Source organism: Zootoca vivipara, chromosome 10, assembly GCF_963506605.1.
Source record: "Zootoca vivipara chromosome 10, rZooViv1.1, whole genome shotgun sequence".
NCBI lineage: Eukaryota > Metazoa > Chordata > Lepidosauria > Squamata > Lacertidae > Zootoca > Zootoca vivipara.
The window spans coordinates 57,527,884-57,549,793 of record NC_083285.1 but is presented as its reverse complement, the minus strand read 5'-3'; the positions used below and the strand labels follow the sequence as shown (position 1 = coordinate 57,549,793).

The following is a 21,910-nucleotide window of genomic DNA, read 5'->3' as shown; positions in this document are numbered from 1 at the left end:
GTGGAAGGGCAGATCTGGCCACAGAATGCTGACACTGGGGGGGGGGGCGGGGCGGGGGAGAGACAGAGGAGAGAATGGAATGTCTGAAATCCTCTTCGCTTCACACTGCAACATTTTGTTGCAGTCCCCACCAGATGCATTTTGTTTCTAAATGCAAACCACATTGAAGATCCTCTGGGATAGAAATAAAGTTAAATAATGTGCACAGGTTCATTTCTGCAGAGTGTGTGAACTGATCCTTTAAAAAATCTCCTGTGTGTGTATATTTCTTTCTGCCAGGTGGCATTTTTCTTCTCCTCGCCGCCTCCCTTTAGCGCTGTGCGTCATCCCATTTTTTTTGTTGAAATCCCATCAGTGAGCACTATTGCCCTGTCACCTTCCTGAATGGAAATAATTAATCGGTGTTGGATTGATCTAGATTTTACTACTTTTTTTAAAAATCCCCATATTTTGTCAGGGGCAGATGGATTTTATTTCTTCAGATCCTCGTCCAAGCAGAAAACCAAGAAAGGTAGCGAATGATAAAAGAGTTGGCTTGCTGTGTGTGTGTTCGTGCATGTTTAAAAAAAAGCAGGTTTTTTTCCCCTAAAAAGAAATGCTGCAAAAGCAAAAAAAGATATTGTCAACATTTTGAAATGATCAAAGGATTCTTGCAGTGATTCTTTGGAATAATGAACTCATTAGCATTGGAGCAGACGATTGGGAATTTCAGTAGTATGCTTTTGAGCCTGTTCCTCAGTGTTTTTTCCCCTTTGTGACTTGCATGATATGTTGGCAATTTACTGTCTCCCCCCCTTCCCCCCCCCATTCCATACTAACACCTTCCTTAGTCAAATTATTTACATGAATGAGTCGTCCTTTTCTCTCCACACTCCTCATTTGCTCAGCCTGTAAAAATGATGGGTGTATTCACAGAATCACAGAACTGGAGAGGTGGAAGGGAACCCAAGGGTCATCTAGTCCAACCCCCTGCAATGCAGGAATCACAGTTAAAGAATCCCTGGCAGATGGCCATCCAACGCCTGTTTAAAAACGTCTGATGACGGAGAATCCAAGACCATTCATTCCACAGTTGAATAGTTGTTCCTAACGTTTAGTTGGAGTCTCCTTTATTTTTATTAAAGATTCCTTAGTTCCATTGGTTCAGATCCAACCCTCTGAGGGGCAGAATTATCCCCCATCCCTTCTGCTCCTCTAGCGTCTGCAATAGGTGTTAGTTTGCGTTTTAATGAGAAACCACCTAATTTACGCTTCTCGAACCAATATGCGAACTAAAACCCAGCTATCCTTTGAAGGGTGCTCCTCTCCAAACACATTATATTAGAGGAAAATGTGTGTGTGTGTTGTGTATGCTAGTGACAAATGACACTGCAATGAATGAGATTTGAAAGTCATCCCAACAGTCTAGAAGAAAGGGGGAAATTAGCTCCACCCACTGAAATGGTTGCTTTCCAATTCTGGAATGGAAGGCAAACGAAACAATGGTTTGCCAGTTCTGATATCATGGCAAATTATGTTTGCCACTCGGCAAAAGTATGGGCACAGGTATGTGTGGAGAAGAATTGGTTATTGGCAAGAGTCAAGGGGGTTGTCTTTTCAGGTCTGTGCAGGTGTGGGCTGTGTGTGTGTGTAATTTGTGTGGGGATTGAGTGTGTGGAAGTGTGTTGAATGAGTGGGGTGGATTTTATGGTTTTCGATATTTCATCTGTTTTCTTCTGTGTTATATTCCAATCTTTTGTAATGAAAGTGGTACATTAATACTTTAGACAATATAATGCTTTCTTCTTCTTTTTTTAAAAAAATGAACTCGGTTGGATGTTCAGACCTTTAACCTCCCCCTTAAATAAATTCAGGCAAGACTCAAATTTTTGGTTTGGTTTTTGGCAGAATTTAGGCCACAACTTTATTGATTACAGCAAGTGAGTGGTTGCATAGGCTCTGGTTCAACTAGCTCCCTGCAGATGGAGATGTATTTGAAGGCTGGTAATCTCAGGATAAATGGCACTTTAAACATACCCTGTGCAAAGAGTAAGCTGGAATGTGAAAATGAAGATGGTAAATCTCTCTCTCTCTCTCTCTCTCTCCCTCTCCCTCTCCCTCTCCCTCTCCCTCTTATTTTTTTAAAAAAAACAGAGCAAAGGAAGAATTATGCCCGCGATAGTGCCAGCAGCATATCTGAGACATCACAGTACCATGTGGAGGTAAGAATTCTACAGATTTATTTGTATTATTTCATTTACAATATTTATTAACCTAATTTTCACTTACGGGATTTGATGGAGATAGCTGCAATGCTGGACAAGCCTGAAGATTAACCGTCAGACTTAAATTACTTGTACATTTACATACCTCCCCAACATAAATACAGACTGTTCTGTTTAATGGAAGGAGTGTTTGAACTAGGTACTAGGGGAGCTCAGGGTTGAAGGCACTGACTAACCACAACCCGGCTGCAAGGATGGAAAAAGTGAGAAGAATTCTGTGTGCCAAAGGGAAAAGGACAGCCTGAAAATAATAATAATAATAATAATAATAATAATAATAATAATAAATAATTTATACCCCGCCCATCTGGCTGGGTTTCCCCAGCCACTCTGGGCGGCTTCCAACAGAAAAATGAAATAAAATAATCCATTAAACATTAAAAGCCTCCCTAAACAGGGCTGCCTTCAGATGTCTTCTAAAAATTTGGTAGCTGTTTTTCTCTTGGGAGGGCGTTCCACAGGGCGGGCACCACCACCACCGAGAAGGCCCTCTCCCTGGTTCCCTGCAACTTGGCTTCTCGCAACAAGGGAACCGCCAGAAGGCCCTCGGTTCTGGACCTCAGTGTCCGGGCAGAACGATGGGGGTGGAGACGCTCCTTCAGGTATACTGGGCCGAGGCCATTTAGGGCTTTAAAGGTGAGCACCAACACTTTGAACTGTGCTCGGAAGTTAAACAAGTGTTGCTTGTTGGTTGCTTTTGTCTTACTAACTTGCAGCCTGCCTCCCATCTGTTTTAGAGAGACTAGTAAGAAAAGGGAAGACAAATCAAATCGTTGGTTGATTGATTGATTGTGAGCAGAAACAGCCGTACACTGAACACTTAAGACGTAAGGACCATTAACCCTTATGGAGCTCACAACAGCCATATCACCCCTGCTAAGCCGCTGAGAAAGCCTTGCTCCAGACGCCTCTTGGTGGTTAAGGTCCTGGAGACATGAGCAAGGCTTTCTCTGTGGTGGTGCCACAGTTAGGAGACTCGCTCCCTTTGTTTAAATTAATGCTTGAAGTATGCCACATTTTCTGGAACTCATTGTGTTTTGCGTGTTTAGACCTTTAAACCTCACCCTATAAATAAATTCAGACAAGACTCAAATTTTTGGTTTGGTTTTTGGCAGAATTTAGGCCACTTTATTGATCACAGCAAGTGAGTGGTTGCATAGCCTCTGGTTCGACTAGCTCCCTGCACCATTGCAGGTAGCGTTGACCTGGGGCACACCATAGGGCAGCCTTGGGTGAACACCTGGAATGGCAGAAAGCCGGGGACATGCTATGTCCACCACCCAGATGTCCCCCTGGACTCAGGCACGGGCACAACCCCTCGCAGGGTTGACCAAACCATTGGGTCCCTGGATTCCTTTAACGGAATACCCTTTGCATAGGGATGGCGAGAGCGTTCCCCCATCCCTATCACCTGAACCAGAGCCTATCTGCAACCTTACAAGTTGTGACAATTTGCTACGTGGCAGGCGAAATCCAAATGGCACCAGCCAATCAGCCAAGTGGGGAAAATTCCTGCCATGCCGCTGTCCCAATGACAGACGATACACGACGGCATAGCAAGGTCAAGCGTGCAAGCCCTAAAAATAGGGAGAGGTGGGCGGGTGTTCCGATGCAGTGACCAAGAGAGAAAACTCTGAGTCACGTGCATGGGACTATATAGGTCCCTTGATCGATTTGGCTAGTGTCCCATTGGCCTGATTCAGCCCAGCCTCAAGGGACCTACCAATAGGGTGTTGTGGCTATAGAATCAAACCCACCCACAACACAGGGTTCAGTTGCCAGGTCGCACCACAACACGTGCCCTCTTTGAAGGAGGACATGATTTCTGATCAGTTTCATCCAACGTAACATTTTTACCTTGCAGTTTTTCTGTAACGATTGGGGCGTAGCGTTAGGCTGGAAGCTTCCTGCGGCTCCATTCAAAAACATTCCTTAAGGCAGAAATAAGCCTTATTGCATTTAGCACCTCAGATGTCGACCTCTGCAAGTAATGAAGAGCCTTCGAAAGAGAGAGCTGGAGCAAGTGAACAGGGGTGGCTTTTGGAAAACCCTGATTTAGTGCTCTCTGCGAACACAGAGCTAGGATTTCAGAGTCTTTTTAATGGGGCTGCCATCCTGTCGATGATTCCGAGTTAACCCCTTAGCTTAACTCTAAGCCTCTGGTGCACGTATTTGGTCAAGGAAGTAAGCAGAGAGGCTCATGAGTGTGTGGAAAGCCAAGCAGAGGTGCAGCGGAAAATGAATTAAGTCCTTCTTTGCTCACCTTGGGCTGAGTGGCTGCACAAATAGTAATGAGGGCCTTGTAAATGTTACTTCCCACACACTTCAAATTAAACCCCAGTGAGTTTCCAGGCTCCACACTCCAAAGAGCTGGTTTTGACCTTTAAAACTCCGGAAAGCCTGTGCTGTGATTGTTTGAAGGAACGCTGCCTCTCTTTCGTCTTTTGCCCTCCGACAGAGGCAATGGAGGAGGCCCTGTTGAGGGTGGCTCCACAGTCTGGGAAATAGATGCATGGAAGCAGGTCCAGGGCCTTTTCAGTTGTGGCTCCTGGTTTTTGAGATTCCCTCCCAAAAGAGGCTTGCCTGGCCACCTTAGCACTTGATTCTAGGAGGGCTTACTAATTTTAGATGACTTCTATGCATTATAGTCATTCATCATGTATTGAAGCTGATTTATCGGTTGCTTTCAGTTCTTCAGCTCAACAGTTTGTTGATACGCATAAGTTGTTCAACTCCAGATGTAAACCTGGTTTTTTCCCCGCACTTGGATTTTTAAATGTAGACACTGTATTAAAAAACCTGGCAGAAACAGACACACACAAATGACCGTTCCCCAAGGAGCTCAAGGTGACTTAGATGGTTCTCTCCTTCCCCATATTATCCTCACAACAACCCTGTGAAGTAGGTTGGACTGAGAGTTGGTGACTGGCACAAATTCTCCCACCGAGCATCATGGCCAAGTGGGGATTTGAACCCTGGTCTCCCAGGTCCTAGTGCAGCACCCTAACCATGGTTCCACGCTGCCTGTTTAGCTGGCACCTAAATTGCAGATCTTAGGAAATTATCTGTCTGATACAGTATTTTGTTCTAATGTTTTCCTGTTTTCCGTATCTGCTGTTGCAACCTGCCCTTAGGGTAAAGGGCGGGTTACATTTTTGTATTTTAAAGTAAAACAAAAAACATTATTCGTTCGTGTGTGTATCTGTCCCCTGCTTTGCCCAGTGTTTCTCAACCTTTTTTGGGCCACGGCACACTTGTTCCGTGAAAAAAATCACGAGGCACACCACCATTAAAAAAGTTAAAAAATTTAACTCTGTGCCGCCCTATATTATAATTATGACTGTAAGAAACACTTGCCAAATATTGCTTTCCGGCAGGTCATTGCAATGTGACAATGCAAATCGCCCTTCTCGTCGCTGCACGTCGCGGCACACCAGCCAGCGTCTCGCGGCACACTAGTGTGCCGCGGAACAGCAGTTGAGAAACGCTGCCCTAGCCCCTCTTCAAAACCGTATCCATTTTTAATCTGTTTTCCTCATCTCCCTTAGCACTTGACTACTTTTGTCTTGGATCGGAAAGAGGCCATGATCACGGTAGATGACGGCATAAGGAAACTGAAGTTGCTGGATGCCAAAGGCAAAGTGTGGACACAAGATATGATTCTCCAAGTGGATGACAAAGCTGTCAGTCTGGTGGACTTGGAATCAAAGGTATCATAAAAAGCCTTTTAAGCATTATGCCTTCGTATTTTCAAAGTTGCTGGGGAAGAGAGAAATTGTCTTGGGGCTAGAGGGAAACCGCTTTCTTTTTCAGGGTATTGTATCATTTTTTAATAACTGCTTTACAGTCCTCTCTGTGTGAGCAATAGTTCATAAGTCACGGAGCTTCTTGAGCTTCCACGCAATTGGGTTCTTTGATTCAGTGGCTTTGAGTAATAATTTGAAGATTTACCATCAAATCTTCCTTTGCAGAATGAGCTGGAGAATTTTCCCCTGAGCACAATCCAACACTGCCATGCTGTGATGAGCTCCTGCAGCTACGACTCCATCCTTGCCTTAGTTTGCAAAGAGCCTGCCCAAAGCAAAGCAGATCTCCACCTTTTCCAGTGCGATGAAGTTAAGGTAAGGCAAAAGACAGCAATTGAGGGCGCTTGGCCTTTTAACTTTGCTTGCCTTAGGGCTTATCCACATCCACCTTTCCTCTGCTCTTTCATTCTTTCTTCATTTCCCCAATAGATTTTATTAAGGTTCAGAAGAAAATATACAAAGGTTAATATCATATATCCAGTGTCTTTGTATCACAGATAAAAGAAACCAATCTAAATAGAACACAAACCAAAAGGAGGGAAGAGGAGAAAAAGAAAAGGGAAGAAAAAAAAGAGAGAACTTTCGATTCTTCATCTGTCAGCTATATATAGAAAATTATTCAAAGCAACCACTCCAAGATCACACCTAACAATTCGCTCTCTATAAACCAATATTTTATCCAGTCCTCAAACCCAGATATCATAAGTTCATGTTCTTTTTCATGCAACAAGTCTGAGGAGAGGACTATGGGAAGGCTGCAATTGTCCCCTGAGCTTCGAGTTCCCCGCCCTTGGTCTAGATAGAAGACCTAGGGGGTTAAATATGCTTTTCATGAGGAATGCTTTTAGTTAGGAATGCAAGAAGAGTCCTGCTGGATCAAACCCCAAGGCCCATCTAGTCCAACATCCTGTTCTCACAGCAGCCAACCAAATACCTATTGGAAGCCCACAAGTGCAGCTATTTGATTGCTGATGCAATGTTTTTAACCTTGTGACTTGGGTTTTCTGATTTGATTTTTGAATGGGACTGCCTCTCCTGGTATGTCCAGCAGAGGACCTTAAGGTCCACGAATAATAACAGCCTAAGGGTCCTGGGCCCTAAAGAAGCCGTATTATCCTCCACCATGGCCCAGGGCCTTCTCAGTGATGGCACCAACCTGGTGAAATGCTCTGTCCCATGAGACTAGGGCCCTGCGGGACTTGCTCTCCTTCCGCAGGGCCCTGACCCTCCATTCCTTTTTCCCTTCCCTTTTTCTATGAAGAAACCTTTCTGGGTCCCCACATCTAAATACTTCCCTGGTCTCCAGTGCCATTATTAGCTGTACCCGCCCAAGTAGTGATACCTGCTTTTATCTAATAATTGTAAAATGGTGAAAGTTTAGACATATTATTTATATATGTACCCTCCCAAGTAGTGATAATTTCTATTATCTAATAATTTTTATAATGGCTATAGTTTATATTTATTGTATATATTTTAAATTGTATATTGGATTGTTTGATGTATAAATGTGTGTGCTGGTCAAGAACCATAACAATAAATTAACTAACTTCCCTGGTCTCCTTGCTGGCCATAGGAGGACTAACTTGGTCAGTTATCCCTGGCGATGCTACATTTATGTTGTATTTTATGCTGTTTTTAAGTCGTTTTTAATCAATGTTAGCCGCCCTGAGCTCGGTTTCTGGACCAGGAAGGACAGGGTATAAATAAAAATTTATTATTATTATTATTATTATTATTATTATTATTACTATTAATTATGAACTGCCTCGAGAACTGTTGTTGTTTTGCTCTGAAAGGTGCTGTAAAGTAGTAAATGGATTGCCTAATTTATTATTTAACTAAGACCCATCTGGGACAACATTCTGTTTCCAGCAGACATGAGCCAGAGGCCGCTCGGAGCACATCAGCCTCTGTTGCCCTCCAGGTGTTGGACCACAGCTCCCATCATCCCCAAGCAGCATGGCCACTGGTCAGGGGCGATGAGATTTGTAGTCCAGCAACACCTGGAAGGTACCAGATTTCTTAGCTATGCAACAAGCCATGGTTTTTCAGACTGAGATTGAGTCCAAACAGGGCCAAAGTGTGAACTGACCTTTAGCTGAGCCGCTCAGTCCACCTGCAGGCAGAGCTCATTTTCCTGCCACAGTAATGTTTTCACCTGCTTTGCCCTCAGGGTATCCATGTAAATTGCTTGGGTAGTTTACTCTGCCACACTGAATCAACTGGACATATATTGGAGGTGACATTCTGTTTTCTCCTGAATAAGATGCTTTTGCAAACTACTGAAGGGAGATGTCTTGCTTAGGGGTGGAATGCTTGTTCTGCAGCCTTTGTCTGTTGCTGGATTTCTATTTTTTTTAAAAAATATATATTGTGAACAAACTTGATCCAAGTGTCCCCAAACTCCAAGGAACGTTGGTGAATGTTGGCAACCACCGAAGTGTGTTTGTCAGCATTTACTGATGAACACCCCAAAACTGGGGAACAGATGGTGACTGTCAAACATCCCCCAGTGTGCGTCTTGAGCGGTTGGATATTCGCAGAAGATTTCCACAGCTGTCCACATTCATTAAATTTGGGTCATTCGCTGTACTAGACAGATTAAAATATATAACTCCTTTCCTTTAAGCCTTAGTGTTGTATCCAGCTAAATTCTACTCAGTGAAATTAAGAAAGAAATTAAGAAGAGCTTGTTAGATCATGCTAATAACCCATCAAATCCATCATCTTGGTCTTGTAGTGGCCAACCAGGTGGCCATCAATTTCAGCAGGTCTACTCTGAGTATGGCTAGTACTGGAGCATATTCACAGGAACTTCATTTGCTTTTTCAGTCCCTGCTCTTTATATCCTCTTTCTATGTGTCGCAAAGTACGGCCTCTTGAAGATCTGATGCTTCTGGAACTGTTCCAATGATAGTAACAGGATGATGTCTGGTTGGCCCATGTGGCTGCCTAGCAGAATCTGTTTTCCCAGGACAATGGAAGTGGGCTCCAAGAACATGTCAGAGCTGCAGTGTTTTAGGAGATCGTAATCGTGAGTGTAAGCAGGCAACTTCCGAACTATCCAACAAAGCTGTAATTGTAGCCGTTTAAATTTGTTTCCTGCCCCTTAGCTTCCTTGCGAATTCGAGAATAGCCTTTCTGGTTATATCAAAGGTCCTCTCCGAGGTTATAAGCAATAAACAAAACAACAAAAGGCGCACAGCCAAATTGTACAATTTCCACATAAATTGTTAGATCCAAAATAAAGACCCCCAAAATGAACAGCAACAATGCCCCCCCATGCAATACCTAGATTTCAACATTGCAATATATCACCAGATAAACATCGCAATGTACCGATATCTCACTATGTCTGAAATAAGGATGGAGCTATGTAGAGGCATTGGCTGGCTTCACGGTGATTTGTGATTTTTGCATAGCACACACACACACACCATGATCCGTGATATATTGGCAGGTCACAATTCCCAGAACCGATATAACAATGCGGACTTCAAACCAATTTTGGACGATATAAGGCCCATCCCTACTCATGAACAGTTCACATCAGACAATGACAGAATGGGCCCCCTTGAGCATGCCCAAGAATTCCTGAGTTGGCTGGCTGATGTACTTTGAAAATGACTGCCAGAGCCCGTTACGAGGAAATCAGGGAGACAATGATCAGAGCCTTCTTTCAGAGTCTTGGTTTGACAGGGCAGCAGAGACTAATCAGCCCTGAGCTAAAAGTGACTTTTAAGAACGTGACGCTCCAAGCCTGACTGGATGAGAATGTGATAATTTTGGCTTGCAAAGAGAAGTGCAAAGAGCACTGACTAATATTGGCAACTTTACCCATGTACGGTTTTTAAGGAGCAGCTGTTCTGTATTTACTTGGAAGTGGAAGATTTGCTGTGTGCAGAGTACCCTTAAAAAAATTTTTTTTTGCTGGTGTGCCAGTAACCTCGAAGCAGAGTCTGACTTGCTGCCAGCCAACATCCCTAAAGATTATTGACTCCCACGTATTACGGCTGTCCTGAGGTGGTTGGCATGTGAGCAGCTCTGAGCTGCAAACAGCAATCTGTATCTCATAGGCATTGAGCTCTGTAATGAGGTTCACACCCATCCATCTCAAGAGACAATGGAGGAGAGCACCTTTGGAGGTGAAGTTGGAATGGCTGGAGAGTTACAGCGCCTGCTGTGGCTGTAGAGACCAATATGAGAGGGAGGAGAAACACAAAAAACCATAGAATGGTAGATTTGGAAGGGAACCCATGGACTCAGTGAAGTCGAATGGCAATATAATCAGGACGGACTCAGAAATATCATTCGCTGGAAGTATTTGCTCTGCCAAAGATGGAAGCAGGATTATGTACTAGATATCTCCTCAGTTAGATCTACCAGGGCTCTTGCATCCTGACAACACCCTTCAGGGATGTGTAGAGCCTGTTTGGCTTCAGGCAGGGATGGGGAATCTGGCATGTGTTCGACCATTGGCTATGCTAGGTGGAGCTGATGGAGAGTTATCCCCATCCCCAAAGGTCCCCATCCCTGATACAGGGCTCTTTACTTTCTGTGTGTTTGGTAGCCTGTGAATTTCCGCCACTGAATTAAAATTGGCAGTGATCCTGGGATGAGGCTTCAGCATTCTCCATAACTCCTTGCTTCTTACAGGGACTAACAGAACTTGGATAAATGGTGCAAACCACATTCTAGATGTGCTTAATTTGTGTGATCTATGCATCTGCCCTGAGACCTGTGGGTATAGGGCGATATGCAAATTTAATAAAATAACCATTCTTCTTATCTTGCTGCTGAATTTGTGTTGCTCTCTGGGCAGGATTTTGCTTTGCTCAGCATCTTCATAAAACAGCCCTGCTTTTAAGATCTTGCAATATTCGCTATCAAATTTTCTGTTTTCACCTGTTGAACTGCTTCTGCCCAGGCAAACTTGATCCACGAAGACATTGAAAGTGCAATCAGCGATAGCAAAGGGGGGAAGCCAAAGAGGAGACTCGAAACACTCAGGTAAGGCATACGTTTGGATTTGCAAATCATATCCTATATTCTTCCTAACAGTGAACTCGGGTGCGGAGCACCGATAGAAGTGGGGTCAAAGTGCAGCAGAAACGAGAGAAGAGGGGGAACTTTGTCAGCGTGCTTGCAGCATCCTTGGGGCTTAGTCCAAGGCAAACTTCCTGAAAGGAGGTAGGCAGGAACTCTGCACACACACACACACACACACACACACACACACACACACACACAGGGTTATTATGTGCTCCACATGGGTAATTCCACTGCTACAGCAAGGATTTTAATTTCCTCTTCTCCCTTCTGAGCCCTAGAAATCTGCCCCAGAGGGTCCTTCAGCCCAGGGGCATTTCTAGCTGCTCTGGCACCCAGAGCAGTGGGGGTGGGACGATCCGCCCACGGGGGTGCCATGGCGATCTGCCCACAGAGGCAGTGTGGCAATCCGCGCATGGAGTCTGCCTGGCGGACGCAAGCCCCATGCTGTCGTCTCGGACAGCGTGGGGCCCCGAACCACCGCGTCACTCCCAGGAGAGACGAATGGCTCGGGCACGCTGCAGTCCAGGCCCTGTGGTAGGTGCCACCCCCACAGTGTGCCATTTTGTCACCCCCCCCTCCAAGATGACACCCGGGTCGGCCCGCACCCCCCTTCCTACGCCCCTGCTTCAGCCCACCAGAACTGATTATGAGGTTGCAGGGGCTGTAGGGCTACAAGGGACAGATGAGGAAGAAAAAGTTCTGTTGTGTGCACAGATATCTGTGTTGGTTACGGCCCACAGTGTAATACTCTGTACTAAAAATGCTTAAATTCTTTAACAAAAAGAGCTACAGTGGTACCTCTACTTACGAATAACTCTACTTATGAATTTTTCTACTTACAAATGGAGCTCCGTCCGCCATATTGGATGCGGTTTAGATAGGATTTTTTCTACTTAACAAATTTTTAGATAGGGTTGCTTCAACTTACGAATTTTTTCTCCCAATGCATTCCTATGGGATTCGACTTACAAATTTTTTCGACTTACAAATGTGTGTTCGGAACGCATTAAATTCGTAAGTAGAGGTACTACTGTAAACGCTTTCACTTACGTTGTCTTACTGTTCAGCAGTGCCCTGTTTTTACGTCTTACATATTATGGTACTCAGGAACAGAAATGTGTGGGATTAAGCAGTAGTATTTTGTTGCAGGACTCACGCGTGTAGAAATGTTTGCAACCTTGAGCATTCCCTGGGTTTTTTTTGGGGGGGATGGCCCACTTCCTCGTGGACACTTAGTCTCTTTCCATAATAGCGTCATACTCCTTTGAAAAAAAAAATCACACCCTGCCTTCAAATTGGGAAAGGGGGCAGTTCCCCCACCTACTAGTGAAATCTCTTCTTTTATAGATGCTGACAAATTATCTTAAATTCTCTGGAAATGTGTGTCAGCTCTTGCTCAAAAATACATTTATTTTAGCGGTGTGTTATTTTGCTTTTAGACTTGCCCCGGCTGATATTACTTTGGTTTTGATATGCACGATATTCAGCCTTATTGAAAGTCTCTTCCTCAGATTCAGATTTATAATTTATTGATGTTGCTTTGTACTGCTTTCTAGGGAGGGAGAGAGATGGCAGGTAGCTGAGAGTTCAGAGTATAAGGGTTCTTTCTCTCCCTGCTCCCCAGCCGTATTCTAATGAACCACGGGGGGAAGAGATTTCATTTTCTCAGCATTTCACTTTTGATTTGCTGTGTCTCCCACCTAGGATGCTTTCCAAAGTTGACGGTGCCATTCCTCCGCCTCCGAGAGCACCAGCTCCTGTCCCCCCAGGTACAGTCACGCAGGTGGACGTCAGAAGCCGCGTAGCAGCCTGGTCCGCTTGGGCAGCTGAACAAGGAGACTGTGAGTGTTGCAGAAACCATGAGATAACCTTGCAAAGCAACTTTCTCTGCCAAGCCTGTCGGTTGCATGGCCTTGGGCTGTGTGTGGCCTTGTTGACCTTGCCTGTGACAAACCTCCTCTCAGGGTAATGGCAAGGCTGTCTGAACTCCACACACAAAACCGCCACATTTGTTTGGATGACTTATCAAGAAGAGCTAAATTCTGCTTTTGCTTTCATCGTATTATTTATTCTGGGTTCTTTCTTTTTGGGGAGAGGATTTTAAGCTACAGTGTTTTCCACATGTACCAGGGAAGAAGCTCTGTTGAACATTGATTTCTGTGTAAAAATGCATACAATTGCTTTGCTGTGATTTTTCTTGCCACGGAGAAGGGCAATTTCTGTATTTTTTTCGTGTATAACATGCCCCCATGTATAAGGCAACCCCTATTTTTTTGGACCACAACAAAATTTTATGGGGGCGAAATTGCCGAATGTTGTTGAACTCGCTGCCAAAAGCCCACCTGTCCACTCAACACAAACACAGACGATTGCACGCACACCTCGCCACTGCCGTGAATCGACGGCCCAATTGCCGCAGCCGCAGCTGCAGCCAATCATCAGCAGGCCTTGCCAAAGCAACCAATCACACGCTCAATCGTCGCTGCCAATCTCCTGCTGGCTGCTGCCACCAATCACCCATCCCCCTCTGCTATCTGTGTGTAAGACGAACCACAAATTTTGCTTATTATTTCTAAGGAAAAAATATTGTCTTATACACGGAAAAATACGGTAGCTAACCTGAGTAGTGAGGTCTCAACCTCTGAAAATCTTCTCCAATCACTCAGTTGGCTCCTAAGATTTCAACAACCACAGTTTGTTGTCCAAGCAGGATCAGTCTCACAGATAGTCCAAGTCACTACTGGTTGCTTCTGTTAGGCAACATCCACACCAGGCATTTAAAGCAATATGATGATGCTTTAATACAGGCATAGGCAACCTTGGCTCTCCAGATGTTTTGGAACTACAACTCCCATGATCCCTGACCACGGGCCCTGTTATCTAGGGATCATGGGAGTTGTAGTTCCAAAACATCTGGAGAGCCAAAGTTGCCTATTCCTGCTTTAATAGTAGTAATTTATATTTATATTTATATTTATATTTAATTTATATATGCCACCCATCTAACTGGGTTGCCCCAGGCACTCTGGGTGGCTTCCAGCAAAATATAAAAACACAACAAATCATCAAACATTAAAAGCTTCCTTATCTAAGAGTGCCTTTAGATGTCTTCTAATAGTCATATAGTTGTCTAAAAGTCATATAGTCAGACAGTCATGGCTTCCCCCAAAAGTATTCTGACAGCTGCGAGTTAAGAGTGCCAAGAGTTGTTCAGAAATCCTTATTTCTCTCAAGAGCTACAATCCCTATAATGGTTTGACAATCATTCACTCTTGACAGGGAAGCCTGGAACCTGTAGCCCTGTGAGGAGAATAGGGATCTCCTAACAACTCTCCTCACCAATAGCAAACTACCGTTTCCAGAGCTCTTCAGGGGAAGCCATGATGTGGTATCATAACGTTTTAAAAGTTTGCTGTGAATGCAGCCTTCCTTTCCCATCACGACTCATTTCACAACATGTGACACACATCGTTCGTGATGGACTAAGAAACAGCCCTTCTGTTTCAGGTGTTGTGGGCTGCATATTGTGGGTTGGCAGTTGTTGGACTTTGAAAACACTCTAGGTTCCTCTCCAAGTTGAGTGGATCAATTGGTATGTTTCCTTCCTTAGTTGAGAAATCTAGACAGTACCACGAGCACGAAGAAACATCTGAATTGATGGCAGCCAAGATCGACAGAGATGTTGTAAGTGAAAGAAGTGTGTGTGTGTGTGTTCTCTCTCACCATGTTGTTCAAATCTGGTGAGATGTTGGATGTTAGCTGCTTTGTGAGGTGGGAAGACAGTTAATGGGTGCAAGGCCTCTTGGCTTCTAGATTACCCAAGAGCCGCTTCATTATGCTACATTTCCAAAGGGTCCAACCCACTTTGAGTTCCTGCCTCAAATCTTAGTTGTAAATGGAGTTGAATAGTCACCTGCTTTCTCCTTTTCGTTTTTACCATTCCTGGCTAGTTATTAAATGTCTACCTCAACCTTAGAAAGCACTGCTAATACCAAGCCAGTGGAAGTGATGATATTCCAGTTGAACTATTTAAAATTTTAAAAGATGATGCTGTTAAGGTGCTACACCCAATATGCCAGCCAGTTTGGAAAACTCAGCAATGGCCAGAGGATTGGAGAAGATCAGTCTACATCCCAATCCCAAAGAAGGGCAGTGCCAAAGAATGCTCCAACTACCGCACAATTGCGCTCATTTCACACGCTAGCAAGGTTATGCTTAAAATTCTACAAGGCAGGCTTAGGCAGTATGTGGACCGAGAACTCCCAGAAGTGCAAGCTGGATTTCGAATGGGCAGAGGAACCAGAGACCAAATTGCAAATATGCGCTGGATTATGGAGAAAGCTAGAGAGTTCCAGAAAAACATCTACTTCTGCTTCATTGAGTACGCAAAAGCATTTGACTGTGTCGACCACAGCAAACTATGGCAAGCTCTTAAAGAAATGGGAATGCCTGATCACCTCATCTGCCTCCTGAGAAATCTCTATGTGGGACAAGAAGCTACAGTTAGAACTGGATATGGAATAACTGATTGGTTCAAAATTGGGAAAGGTTTTTCTAAATAAGGAGGCAGGCAAGGGCATTGGTCCTAATGGTCCAGGGTGGTGTGTGTGGTTATATTTTTGTTTGCTCCCCTTCCCATGTTTTATCTTCACTGCTGTCCTAGCTTAGGGACACCCACTGAACTTAAGGGCTGAACAGGGATTTGAACCCAGGTCTCTCCAGTCTTGCCTGACACTCTCACTCAGGGCTAGCAAATGTAGTGCCTTCCAGGTGGTTTCTCGAATCCAACTCCCTTCACCCTCTGCCACCACAGCCAATAATCAGGGTTGGATGGGAGTTGTTGTCCAACATCTGGAGGGCTCCCCATGGACTACCCCTTCTCTAACCATTGTACTATACTGCCTCACAAGCAGAGGGTGAAAGCAGTCTAAATACCTGTGAAGTACATGCATCAGAAAAGTCTTTGGCTGCACTGGGTTATTAGCTCAGTCAGTAGAGCCTGAGACTCTTACTCTCAGGGTTGTGGGTTCAAGCCCCAGGGGTTGCACTAGATGACCCTCGCCGTCCTTTCCAACTCTACAATTCTAGGCACCATACAAGGCCTTTGCTTTGCCTCTCAAGCTGAGGGCTAAAAATATTCGTGGCTGAATCAGTTTCTTTTGCTCCAGAATGCAAGAACCCTGGCTGTCGAAACAGTAATAATTTTATAGCTTTATAATAGCTGCACATTTGAAGACTTAAGTTGGCCAGGATGAGGCGGGGTGAATGATTAGCTGTCTGTACCACCCCAGGCAGGCCGATATTTCAGCAGTTTTGCCTGTGTGTGGGAGAACATGTAGAAGGAATTAAGTGTTCAGCCCCGGGACTTAATCATCTCAAATCTTTCTTAGTAAGAGTCTTTATTGACGATGACTTCCTAAGGAAAATATAGGCCCGAGCTGCATAGAAATGTCAGGCATATTAATTTTAGCATGTGTCGCTTCCTGTGGATGGAATGTTCTCTTCATCCCCGCTGTGGGTTCTAATTCTGCTCAGTGACTAACTGTGCTGCACTTTGGGTGGAGTCCCTGGCATTTCTGATCTCTTTTTTTTCCCCTCCTCCTCCTTGCCCCTTCCTCTTTCCCTTAGCAAATTCTAAACCACATTTTGGACGACATTGAATATTTTGTTACCAAGCTTCAGAAAGCAGCAGAAGCATTTGCGGAGCTTTCAAAGAGGAAGAAAACCAAGAAGAATAAGAAGAAAGGGCCTGGGGGTAAGGGGGTTCCTTTCGCCTGAATGGCTTTCCAAGAGACCCCTGTCTATCCAGCTTCGGGGATGAAGGCCCTGTAACATTTTCAGTGCTTGCATAATCCCTGAGCTGACTGGGGCAGATGGAAGCTGGGGGTCCCACGACATCTGGAGGGCACAGGGTTGGCTACTGTAGAGCCTGAGATTTGGGCAAAAAACCACAACATTCCAATGTCCCTTGTCATGGACTGGTTGGATGCAGAGGAATGGTGGGAGGAACCAGCTGGGGAACCCTCAAGGGAAAAGGCTCAGAGCCCAGGGATTGGTGGTGGGATGACAATGAGTGGTCAAGGGGAGAAGATTGGGAGGAGGAGAGGTTGGAACCTGAAGAGGCAGCAGGGCTTAGTGAGCTGGGAGAGTCTGTGGCAGAGAGAAGTCCGGAAGCAGAGGCAGAAGTGAGTCAGGCTGCTGAAGAAGCCTTAGTGTCTACCCTGGTCTCCCAGAACTCAGAGAGGCATGAAGCGGGAGGAGCAAAGGCACAGTCTCAGATTGCTTTGGGGGTAACCCTGGAGAGGAAGGGACTTAGGCAGAAGTGGAAGGCAGGGACCTTCAGTCTCTGCAACTGCCTCATAGGGGCCAGACCTAGTGCAAAGTTGCTGTGCTCATTTGGCTTGACTCCCCTGTGCGGATTCTGTTTTTCTAGTATAAAACACTCTGTGTGATTTACTGCTGACTGGTTCCTGACACCTGAGGACTATGTAAGCTCTCATGGAGAGAACCACTGAGATCTTATGATGAAGGGTGGTATATAAAGTCGTCATCATCATCATCATCTTGTAGGCAATTGTGCAGTTCAGTAATTTAAAGCTATGGACTTAATGGCCTTGGAGGAAACCAAGGTAAGGGGTGGTAGACTACAACTCCCATCATGCTGGCTGGGGCTGATGGGTGTTGGAGTCCAATTTAACACAGCAGGGGGAGTGCTGAGCTAGGACCACTCTCCCTGATGCGCTGCTGCAGCTGCTGCCACTACTGTGTACCTTCAGAGGCACCTCATTCTGCTTTCACATGTTGTGGATGCCTCCAAGAAATCCTGCCAGGTGATTTTGCTTTGTTCTTTGTTCCCCAGAGGGTGTCTTAACTCTCCGCTCCAAACCTCCGCCTCAAGACGAATTTGTCGACTGTTTGCAAAAATTCAAACATGGCTTCAACCTTCTGGTAAGTGTCTGTGTGCAAAATACTCGCAAAATGCAAGAGCTCTGCTGGATCGGGAGGAAAAGCCCTTCTTGTCCAGCATCACATTCTCACAGTGGCCAACCACCGAACTCGTAATTCTCAGCAACTGGTATTCAGAGGCATACAGCTGACTACAGTGGAAGTGAAAACAAAAAAAAGGACATCTCTCTGCAAGGATCAAAGAGAGGAGGAGGGACCTTGCATGCCCAAGGCATTTTACCCATCATCCAGTCTGAGACACATCGTGTACTGTGATTAAATAAAAAGGTTTGATGTTCTGCCTTGACAGGCAGTATCAAAGAGCTTTCCTGCTACCTGACAGTGTTCTAACTAGTAACGAGAAATTGCCCTGGACCTTCTAAACAAAGCCTGCATGTTGCATTACTAAAATTTGTCATTTCCCATTAACTGCCTTCAAAATAGTTATTTCTCTTTCTCTTTCTCTCTTCTCCTGCAGGCTAAATTAAAGTCACACATCCAGAATCCTAGCGCATCTGAATTGATTCATTTTCTGTTTACCCCTTTAAATATGGTAAGATTATTTCTAGAAATGAAACGTCACAGCGTTTCATAAAATCGTAGACTTTATGATCGGAAGGGACCACGAGGGTCACCTAGCCTGAAATCTCTTGCCCAATGTGGGGCTTGATCCCATGGCCCTGACTGAGCTATCCCAGTTTATAGCTTTGATGATCTCTTTGAAACTAATCAAATGGGAAATTGACAATGGAGATGATGTATGCCATAAAAACGAAAATCATTGCCTACACTAAAAAAAAAAAAACACCTTTTGGTGGAACCCAGTTAATGCTCTTGCATTTGTGGAAGAGCTTTTGATTGAGGGGACACTTCTGCTAACTGGAGAAGAAGAAAGACCATTTTTTCTCATTTCCTCTGTAAGACCAAATGTTATCTAGTCCCAGCCAGATGCCCAGGGGAAGCCCTGCAAGCAGGGACCTGGGTGCAACAGTGACTTTCTACACTTGTGATTTGCAACTGGTTTTAAGAGGCATACTGTATTTGACAATGGGGACAATTTTCATAGCCATTGTTACCTAATTGCAATCGATGTAGGCTTTCTCCCTGAAGCCCCCTTCCACCTGTTCTGAAAGGTATTGGGTGGGGGCACCGCAGATAGAAGGGGAATCGGGAAATATCATCAGGTCCCTTCTAATCCCCTTAGTAGAGGCATCCCCTACATCAAAAACTTCCTGCAACTGTGCCAGTTGGATTCAGAACCCATTGCTATTTCACTAACATCTTGTCCGATCAATTGCAAAGGCTCCATTTGGCCAAGTGTAGGTTAAAAATGCTGAAAAGAAATTGGAACTAGGTCCCAAACGCATGACACAAAGTATGTACCTGTGCAACTCATTGATAATTCCCTTTAAAATTCATAAAAGCAGCAGCTGAGAAAGGACTCCAGCCTCATTTGCATGTGTGTTAAAGGAGAAGGCGGCGATTTTCCTTTTTACACTTGAACCCGAGTACAAAACGCAGGGTGAGCATCTTCCCTGGCAATGCTTCCTCAAATGCCAGGTTCAATAACATCCATGATCACTCCTACCATATCAACAATAAGCCTGCTTTTAATTCTCTTTGTCTTAGGTGGTGCAGGCAACGGGAGGGCCTCAGCTCGCTAGCACAGTCCTCAGCCCCCTCTTAACAAAAGACACAATAGACTTCCTGCGTTACACCGTCACAAGTGACGAAGGACAGCTATGGGTGTCTCTAGGTGACACGTGGACCAAAGCCAGGTAAAAGGAAATTAACATGCTTGGCTTGTTTATCTACCGATATGAGTTGTGTTATGCTTCACGGGCATCATCTTGTTTTGTTTTCTGTGCTCTGCCCACACTGGTGTGAAGGCTGAGAACATAGGAGGCTGCCTAATAACAGAGTCAGGCCACTGATCCCTCTAGCTCAGCATTGTCTGCACTGATTGGCGGCAGCTCTTCAGGATTCCAGACAGGGAATCTCTCCCAGTCCTACCTGGAGATCCCAGGGGGTTGAACCTGGAATCTTCTGCATGCAAAGCAGAGGCTCTACCCCCTGAGCTACGGCCCTCCCCCAGTTGTTTTGCCATGGGGTCAGGGTTCTGAAAACATGACTTGCTGGTTGAAAATCTGAAAAACTGCCCCAAAGAGGGCTTGCAGATCCCACCACAACATAGGCTTGCCTTACAAATCCCCTGGTTTGTGTGAAGAACACATGCCATGCCAGGGAAAAAGCTGCGCATGGTGGGGTGGAGTTTCGCAGTGAGCCTTGTGAGTACTGGCATGTGACTTCCTATGTTGATAAGATCATCTTTAGATTGGCATTCATAGAGTGGGATGATGGTGCAGGCGATGGAAAGATTAGAGATGGGGTGTTGTCTGAAGCTCACCTCCATTTAACCTGAAAATTATCCTCACACCACATCAAAAGAGCTCAGATAATTTTAACAATCCTATTCAGGGACTCGTGGAAAATTACCCATTTTATTCAGTCCCAAAGTCTCATGAAAATCACCCACTCTCTGTCCCTTCTTCTATCCTAGCTCAGAGCTAAGTGCCGTAGCTGTGACACTTGTCAGCAGATATGACTATTATTTTTTTAAAATACCCTGCCCTCTTCTCACCTTCCCACCATGCCTATAAGTAAGCAAAAACAGCATCGGTGTCCTATTAATTCCGCCTGCTCTTAGGGCTGGTTCAGTGGCATTTATTACCTTCATCCATTTCCGACAACACCTGTAAATAAGAGATTGCCGAGAAAAAGGAAACCATGAAGTGTCTTTCAGGGAGCTGTATGTGAAAAGGCAGTAATTCAAACCACAGGGCGATGCTTTCTATGCATGGTGCATAAGCATCTCTAACCCTGCGGGGGAAATCCTGCTTCTGGTGCAGTAACATCACATAGTGAGAGCCAGCTGATCTCAGCGGAATATCTTCACTGATTCCAGAAATCCTGGTCTATTTAGACGCCGCCGACAGTGATATGCTGTGGGAAACACAAGTGTTGGAAAAGTGAAAGCATTGTGGCTTCCTTTTTAAAAAATAAAATAAAATAAACTTTATTAGAATTCAAATTAAAATACATTCGCAAACACATCAAACAAAAATAATAACATAAAAATAATAACATACAAAATCATATATAAATAATAATATAACATACAAAATAATAACGTACAAATTCATATATTATTATTAATAATAATAAAGAAAACACAAAAAAACAAAAAAACAAAAATCATACATTCAGACATACATTCGTACCCAAAATCAAAATGCATTTAGAAATATAAATTTAACCTATAAATGAACCTATAGTTATCAGCTAGAAAGCATTGTGGCTTCCTAGCTTTGTCCATGTAACAACAACAACAACAACAACAACAACAACAACAACAACATACATTTACATACTTACATAGTTCAGCATATAATGCAATATTGCAATAAAGTAAAAAATAAAAAAAATATGATCTGGTTGTATACTGTCCCTGGCATACTGGAATATGATAAACATGGCGCATCATTCTGAGAATCTTATTTGTACATTAGTTTCTCTATAATAAACAGGACTGTGATCTCTGGATGAGGGGTGGTATAGAAAATTTAATAGTAATAATAAGTTTTTTTATCTCTCAGGGTTTGTTTGTTTTTTTTATTTAAAAGTTACTCTTGAGGCTAGTAGCTGTTCTCCCCAAGCTGTCCCTTGCTTTAGCAAAGCTTTGTTTTTTTTCAAAAGAAAGTAGAACATAATCACAGAAGAGAAGCCTGCCGGATCAGGCCAATGACCCACCCACTCCAGCATCCTGTTCTCACAGCGGCC

The 21,910-nt window shown here is 44.3% G+C and overlaps 1 protein-coding gene across 1 annotated transcript in view; it reads left to right on the top strand.

The window, feature by feature from the left end:
* EPS8 (epidermal growth factor receptor pathway substrate 8) overlaps positions 1-21,910 on the top strand; it is a 125,707-nt gene that overhangs the window by 76,808 nt on the left and 26,989 nt on the right. The window contains exons 4-13 of the mRNA XM_035126529.2: positions 2,134-2,201; positions 5,813-5,974; positions 6,236-6,385; positions 11,001-11,083; positions 12,830-12,966; positions 14,736-14,809; positions 16,754-16,880; positions 17,985-18,073; positions 18,549-18,623; positions 19,700-19,848. Coding sequence (XP_034982420.2) covers positions 2,134-2,201; positions 5,813-5,974; positions 6,236-6,385; positions 11,001-11,083; positions 12,830-12,966; positions 14,736-14,809; positions 16,754-16,880; positions 17,985-18,073; positions 18,549-18,623; positions 19,700-19,848 — 1,114 coding nt within the window. The remainder of the gene's footprint in view (positions 1-2,133; positions 2,202-5,812; positions 5,975-6,235; positions 6,386-11,000; positions 11,084-12,829; positions 12,967-14,735; positions 14,810-16,753; positions 16,881-17,984; positions 18,074-18,548; positions 18,624-19,699; positions 19,849-21,910) is intronic.